This window comes from Branchiostoma belcheri, unplaced genomic scaffold (genome assembly GCF_001625305.1).
Source record: "Branchiostoma belcheri isolate BF01 breed outbred unplaced genomic scaffold, Haploidv18h27 scaffold26, whole genome shotgun sequence".
Taxonomy (NCBI): domain Eukaryota; kingdom Metazoa; phylum Chordata; class Leptocardii; order Amphioxiformes; family Branchiostomatidae; genus Branchiostoma; species Branchiostoma belcheri.
Window position 1 is genome coordinate 3012533 of NW_017803865.1, and position 7955 is coordinate 3020487.

At 41.8% G+C, this 7955-nt stretch overlaps 1 protein-coding gene across 1 annotated transcript in view; it reads left to right on the forward strand.

Moving 5' to 3' along the window:
* Positions 1-7955, forward strand: part of LOC109471813 (titin-like) — a 309005-nt gene that overhangs the window by 298671 nt on the left and 2379 nt on the right. Inside the window, 11 exon segments of the mRNA XM_019771168.1 lie at positions 3-154; positions 474-657; positions 1030-1118; positions 1357-1662; positions 2056-2173; positions 2964-3167; positions 3617-3718; positions 4451-4586; positions 5330-5433; positions 5911-6063; positions 6488-6605. Coding sequence (XP_019626727.1) covers positions 3-154; positions 474-657; positions 1030-1118; positions 1357-1662; positions 2056-2173; positions 2964-3167; positions 3617-3718; positions 4451-4586; positions 5330-5433; positions 5911-6063; positions 6488-6605 — 1666 coding nt within the window.

Consider the following 7955-nt stretch of genomic DNA (forward strand, 5'->3'; position numbering starts at 1 on the left):
GTTATCGTGGAGGCTTTCCCCGAGGATGCTGGGAAGTACACATGCCGGGCGCAAAACGACGAAGGGGAGGCGGAGTGCTCGTGTCGACTCGTGGTGAAGAAGGAAAAGTCTCAAGAAACTCTGCAAGGAGACTCAACTGCAACAGAAGAAAAGGGTAAGCATCTGAGAAACTCTTGTTCTGTACCATATTTTTCAATGCTTACCCATGTGGTAAAGAAAGAAAAGTTTCAAGAAGCTCCAATCGTACAAGGAGAAGAACCTGTGGCCGAAGTTTGACACCAAATCTCCTTCTGTGCCTGTTTCATTCTGTTGGACTATTTTCCTTGAAAAAATATGAGTAAAATCCTGGTATTTATCATGATTTTGGTACAGTGAATGATGACAGTCATCTTTGATTGCAAAGGGCTACTAAGACATGTTCAAAAATGTGACAACCAAATCTAACAGTTTGTGCTGTTTTCTTCCATCTGCAGCTAAGATTGAGAAGGGCCCAGAGAACATTGTGGTTGTTCGGCAGAGTTTTGCGACTCTGTCCTGCACCTTCGCAGGAAACCCGCAGCCCAAGGTCACCTGGTGGAAACGGCAGGACCAGCTGAAGGACGGGGATCGGGTTACGCTAACAACCAACCAGCGACTCAGCGTTCTGACCATCGATAGGTGGGAACTTGCAATTAACTAATTCTCTAACTTGAAAGTTTATCTGTATTGGTAGAAGGCATTATGACACAAAATTTTGACAGTACAACTCCAGTCTTTGTCAGCACATGAGCAATTCACCACTTCACAGTTGACAAGTCCAATATTCTTGTGTTGGAAATTACAGTTGAAATTGTGTGTCACACACAGGTAGTTTTCCTGTAAGTCAAACTGGATTGGGACATGCATACATTTTTATTTCCCCCAAGCGTTGATAGATGGGATGCTGGGCGCTACATAGTCAAGGTGGACAAGCTGTCACCATGGTAACTGGTGCTGTAGTAGATGCCCTGTGGTGTTGGGTTACATTATTCATTATCATGTTCCCCCTAGTGTGGACCGGCCGGACGCAGGACGTTACACAGTAAAAGTGGACAACGGACTGGGGAAGGAGGAGGCCACCGCAGTTGTCTCCATTGTTGGTAGGTGGTGCTTCTTCCGAACCAGTCACGTTCAATGTCAAGTCACAATTCTTGTACCCAGTATCAAGTTGTAAATTAAATATTTGACATAATGCCTTTTATGTCACTTGCAATATGACTTAATTAACCTTCTCCCTGCTGCCTAAACAATTTTACCAAATAGAGATTTGCCAGACAGCTACCTCAGTATGTTCAAGGTTTAACCAGGAAGGTTCAAATGTTGTTCTTTGTTATTTAGACCGTCCGGAGCCCCCCATGGGGAAGCCCACAGTGAAAGATGTGACGTCCACTACCCTTACCGTGTCCTGGAGAAAACCCATGTCTGACGGTGGGAGTAAGGTCATAGGTTACACGTTGGAACAGTATGATGTCATCGCCGCAGCGTGGTCCGTGGTGGGGTCAGAGTTGAAGGACACGACCCACACGGTGGAGGGACTACTTCCGGGTCACAAGTACCAGTTCCGGGTCAGCACCATGAATAAGTACGCTGGGAGCGAACCTGGAAAGGTGTCGGATGTGGTGGCAACCAGGGACAAACCGAAAGGTGAGAATTGAAGATTTTCTTCAAATTTTTTACTGTTTTTGGCTCATGGATGAAATTTTTCCAGTCTATATTCAATTTACTTTAACAAGGAATTGGAGGCCTTTTTTCTGTGCTGTAAACTGTGTTTTCTTCAGTCTCAATGTTGCATGCCAAGTGTTTCTTTCATATTTTGCCCATTGAGCCATTGCCATGTAACCCTTGATATGTGGTTTATGAATTTAAATCAACTCTGACTGGTGTCTGATAGCTAAGATGAGTGATTTGAAAATGAAGCTCACTTTTCCAATTAAATTGTTAGATGATGGAACATGTAAAAATGGTGAAAACTTAACCATGAAGCTTTTAAAAATTTTGTTCAAACTTAACATGTCTCCTCCATGTGTCTGGTTCTAGAAAACGGGGTGGTGAATGGTCATGTGACCGCCAAGCAGTCCGCCAGCCAGAGCAGGGTCAAAGTTCACACGGACAAGAAACTTGAGGATCTGTACAACGTCAAGGAGAAACTCGGAGAGTCAGTAACTTTTAGTTTCTTCCTTTTCACTTTTATGCTCTCTTATTTGAATAAAATGCATGGTGAGCCTAATGGTTCCATCATAGGGGGCCCGCAAGCCCTTTTCCGTAGAGCGTAGGCCGTTTTAATTCTACGTAATGCGTTGTAGCCACTTGGAACTTATCGTAAAGCGTAATTGAGAGGTTTCCGAATTCAGCATAGAGCGTTGTCGGGACCCTTGCAGGCCCTCATCATACAATCAATGAAGCTAAGTGGCTCAAACATCTACATCACATCAATATTTTTAATTACACATTGTCATTCTCATTAACATTACATTATAGTAAGTAACGCTTTTCAAGAGTTGCAAATGTATGTTTATGTAAATACGTTTTAGCATGTATATATTTGAATTGTAATGCCTGTTGATGTAAATATGTTTTTAATCATGACTCTGTTTGAATTGTAAATGTCGTAACGCAATTCAGCCGTTTTGGCTGCAAAGTTTGTGGCATTGGTTTTGAACTAAATAAACCATTCATTATTATAAGTCAGTTAGAGTTGAAGAGGACTCTGTTAAGTGCAATTTTGAAACTTATTCACATTTGCAATGGCAGGGAAAACTGTGGCTTAAAATCATAATTCTGCATTTACTCGTAGTTAAAAATCCTCACAGGTCCGTAGTTATAGAACTGTAATGCCTTTTTGCTCATACTACGAGATGCTTTGGCTAGGTGTACTTGGCAGGTAAATATAAACTCATTGTCCCCGAAAAGTTATAGAATGCTGCAATGCCTTTCCCTCATACTAGGGGGCGCTTTGGCAAGGTGTACAAGGCGGTGCAGAAGTCCTCAGGGAGGGAGTTTGCCGCCAAGCAGCTGAGCGTGAGCGACCCCTGTCAGATGGACCAGGTACTGCAGGAGGTGGAGATCATGCGACTGTTGCATCACCCGAAGCTGATTCAGCTGGCAGACGTGTTCAGGCAGAGAAACCAGCTCACCATGGTGCTGGAACTGTGAGTAGTGCTGATTGGTTAAGGCACACCTGTACTTGGTGCTGATTGGTTAAAGTGAGCCTGTAGTTGGTGCTGATTGGTTAAGGCAAACCTGCCCTTGGTGCTGATTGGTTAAGACAAACCTATCCTTGGTGCTGATTGGTTAAAACAAACCTGTACTTGGTGCTGATTGGTTAAGTCAAACCTGCCCTTGGTGCTGATCGGTTAAGGTTAAACCTGTACTTGCTGCTGATTGGTTAAGGCAAACCTGTTCTTGCTGCTGATTGGACAATACTAACCTGTCCTTAGTGCTAAAACATCTGTCCATCCTGTATTCTCATGTATCTCATTACCTGGATGCCTAACCTTTGTCAAACTGTGAGTAAAAACACAAAAAGTATCTGTGTCACACTCTTGCCCTGTATGTTTGGAAGCTTGTGAATAAATAACTTTTTGTTTCCCTCCTGCAGAGTATCGGGTGGTGAGCTGTTCGAGCGAGTGATCGATGACGACTTTGTCCTGACGGAGAAGGACTGTGTCATCTTCACCAGACAGATCTGTGAGGGTGTCGGGTAAGGAGTCTTAAATATTCTGCTTCTTAAGTTTGGCATGCTTCTCTTCTTTTCTTTTCTCTCTCTATCTCTCTCTCTTATAACTGTATTAAGTGTTCTGATGAGCAATTCGGTCAGTAAGCTGAAGTGAGTGAATTTGAAAATTCCAATTTTTTTGAGTTGGAGAACATGTACAGTCTAACTAACTCGAAATTTCGAGTTTCTGAGATTCAAGAAGTAATTGATCATATTGTGCTTAACAAATTGTTTTCTTATCTTGGAAGCTTTTATCTTAGAAGTTATTCCTTGACAAAGACTGGAGCTGTACAGTCAAAATTTTGACAAAGTGTTGTGTTTAAAGGCATCCAATGCGATTTCAGAGCAGCAAAACTGGAAATATTCTGAATAAGGCAATCTTTATGATATTGACACATACTGCTTCACATTAGCACATTTCAGTCAGTATTTTATACTTTGGGTATTTAAAACTGTAGAAACAAGCCTTAAGATGAGTCCTTTATTTTCTGGGTGGTACCCTAAAAATCAGCCCAGTGCCCTTCCAGTAACCATTTTTCGTCAGAATTTTGGGTATTTTTGCTCCATGAGGGTCAATATACATTAGGACAATGTGGTTTCAAATCAGCATGTAGATAAGTGACTAGAATATTGACTTTGCAAAATCGGGTTTCCAAGCCCTAAAACTGCACTGGATGCCTTTAATAGCTGCTTCATGATTTTTCCTCTCTCCGCCAGGTTCATGCACGAGCAGGGCGTCCTTCACCTTGACCTGAAGCCGGAGAACGTCCTCTGCGTGAATCGGACGGGAAACGAGATCAAGCTGATCGACTTCGGGCTGGCCCGGAGATACAACCCGCAGGAGGAGCTCAAGGTGAGGGCAAACTGTGGTGTGAGACACTGTGAAAGTCCCTGATTTAAAGTCAGGCAAAAGAACACGTCAGCAGAACGTACTGCACCTGCGCGAAACCCATAATGTATTGTACTTGGCACTTCGGCAGAATGTCTCATATAAGGTCGTATTCGCGCATATAAGGTTAACATCTCGTCTGTAGTTTCCAAATGTTATGTTGGAAAAGATATCCTCTGCAACAGGCAAAATTCTGATGCAACGTTGACCAAAAATCCATCGAAAACCGTGAAAATACAGGGTTCTGTGCAGGCGCAGTACGTTCTGCCAACGTGCTAGGCAAAAGTCAGTTAACTTCTATCATCAGCTGATTATTCCTGTAGGCCAATATAAGAAACACATTTACTTCAGCAAAAGAAAGGACCTCTTCAATAATGTCACCAAATTCTACTTGGTAAGTTTACAGATTGAAAGAAAACTACCCTTCTCTTAACATCAGAAACCTGCACATTGTAGAAAAAAAAGTGCCTTGCATCCCTTGTCTTCCTCTGTCTCAAAACAAAGCAGTTAGCTTTTTTGATCTAGTTATGCAATATTGTTATCACTGTATTTCTTTATCAAAACTTGTTCGTTCAGAATTTTGAAATTAGTCATCCTGAATGAGTTTGCAAATAAGAACTGGCTGTCTTACTGATACAAAACCAGCCACCATGACTTGTGAAATGACATACATCATGAATATAATGATTGTGTTTTTACCTGCACAGGTGATGTTCGGCACACCTGAGTTTGTTGCACCTGAGGTCATCAACTACGACAAGATCGGCTACGGGACAGACATGTGGAGCGTCGGAGTCATCTGCTATGTCCTGTACGTACAACCAACCAACCAAACAAACAAGCAAGCAAACATACACACACATACTAACATCACAAACCTGGAGGACATGAAAACGTCTCATGTTTTGAGTTTGTGAAAAAGAATGAAGATTGGTCACTGCTAAAATGTGAACTTGCTAATAGTACTGATTGGATAAGGCAAACCTGTCCTTGGTGCTGAAACGTCTGTTCGTTTTCAAAATCTATTGTTTCTTGAGTAACAAACTGTTGCTTCGGATGTCTAAGCCTAACCTTCATCGTTTTTCTTAGTAACTTCCTTTCTTGTTTTAGTTTACTTGTGAGGAAGGCCTAGGATAGACCAAATTGGTCTCAGTCTTCCCTAAGGACACTCTTCTTGTGTCTATTTTACTTCTATTGGTTTTTATCATCTATGTGCAAAATAAAGAATACAAGAATACAAAATACATCAACATAAAAACCAGATCCTTCTCCCCACCCACCCCCGCAGGCTGAGTGGACTGTCCCCATTTATGGGTGAAGATGAGGCTGAGACGTTGAACAACGTGACGGAACTAGCCTGGGACTTCGAGGACGAATCTTTCGACTCCATCTCAGGAGACGCCAAGAACTTCATTGAACAGCTGCTCCTCAAGGAACAGGGGTGAGTCAGTGGGGCTTTAGGTATAGAAAGACAACTGTTACTGTAACTTAAAGAGTTTTGGATCCTTCTGCTGTAGGGGGTTACCTTGTGTAAGAATGTACAGAAAGGCCACACTGATTTGATTTTTTGGTTCTTGAGTTTTCAAATAATTGTACTTTGGATAATCAACATCAAAACACAGTCTAAGTGGAAGTCTGCATCACAGTACAGCTTCAGGTGGTGATATCTTTTGGCTAAGATTTTACATAAAAATGTCTAAGAAGCAACAGATTGGTGTCATGGTGTCCTTCTACCTCTCTAGAAGCCATGTTACTGCTGCCCAGTGCCTGTCGGAATCCTGGCTTCATCAGGAGGGTTAGAATTAGTGTTAGGGTAAGTGTAAGGAGGTTGTTAAAGTTGTGATGTTTTTTCTGTGCCACCACAGAAGCCGCCTGACTGCTGCCCAGTGCTTCTCCCACCCCTGGTTACGTCAGGAAGCTGCCAGCAACACCAAACTGTCCAAGGACAACCTCAAGAAGTACATGGCAAGGAAACGCTGGCAGGTGAGACGTCTTACATTTTTGAAGGAGGGTTCTAAGAAGTTGTCTGCGTGGTCTAAGGTGGTTGTGACTATTTCTTGTGTGAGACCAACATTTAAACTTGGAAAGAAGACTTGTAGAAAAAGATACAACCATTAAAAAATGAAAGATGGCATTGCCATTCATGTAAAATTGCTGCGTTTTCCATTGTGAGATCTTAACTTTTCGCTTCACCAAAAGGATGACTTGCTTGCTTAAATCAAGAAAGTATCACTTGAAGTCAACACTTTTAAGTTTAAGGCTTTTGGGTCTAACCTGCATGCTGCATAACAAGAAACCGTGTGAGGTGTGGAGAGCTTTTTACTACAAGTGTTAACAGTTACATGTTGGAGGAAGATTCTAAGAAGTTTTCTGCATGACATGAGGTGGTTGTTTGAGCTGTGCATGCAACATTTGGCACAAATTTAAAAGGCAACATGTTGAAAACCTTACATCCTTGTAGGATACTGTACGATTCTTCAGTTTGGATTGTGGTGACTTAACTTCTATCTCTTGTGTGAGACTAACATTTAAACTTGGATACAAGACTTACGGGAAAAGTGAAAGATGGCATTGCCACAAATGAAAAATTGTCACATTTTCTAAGGTGTTGCGAGACCTCAATTTCTTTGCTTTGCCAAAAGGATAATAATAATAATAATAGTTTATTGACAACAATCCTTGTACATGGCAGCGTTTAAACCGCTGAATTGCGTACACAGGTTTAAAAAAAATTAAACAATAAGGTGGGCTAAACAAACAAAGGACATTGACAAACTAGGTACAAACAACTTAAACAAATACTAGCTGTACGCAGTTATAAATTAGATATATAAGTGATTAAAAACAATATTGGTCCGGTACTGGGAGATTTCAACCTAGGTCTGCTTGTTTATTTAACAAATCAGTGAAATAGGGGATTGGGCTCGTTTTGTACCGCTTTGTTTTCGTCAAAGGGATGTCGAGTTGGTTTGCCCCCTTCAGGCATCTGCCATGGATGTCTGAGCGGGATGAATTGCTTGCTCAAATCAACAAAGCATGACTTGAAGTCAACTTGAAAGCTTTAGCTCTAACCTGCATGCTGCATGGCAAGAAACCGTGTGAAGTGTGGAGAGCTTTTTACTACAACAGTACAAGCAAGTCCTTGCTACTTCAGTAAGTAGATTTCTTACCACAAGTAACACTTCACAACAGGATGCTACCATCACTGGCATTTCTCTCTCTGTCAGTCAGTCAGATCACTGGTATGATAAGGCCATGTTGATTTTGATTATATGGATGACATCCTCTGGGAACCCCAATACTGATGTGAGCGCACGAATAAAAAAAAGTTTG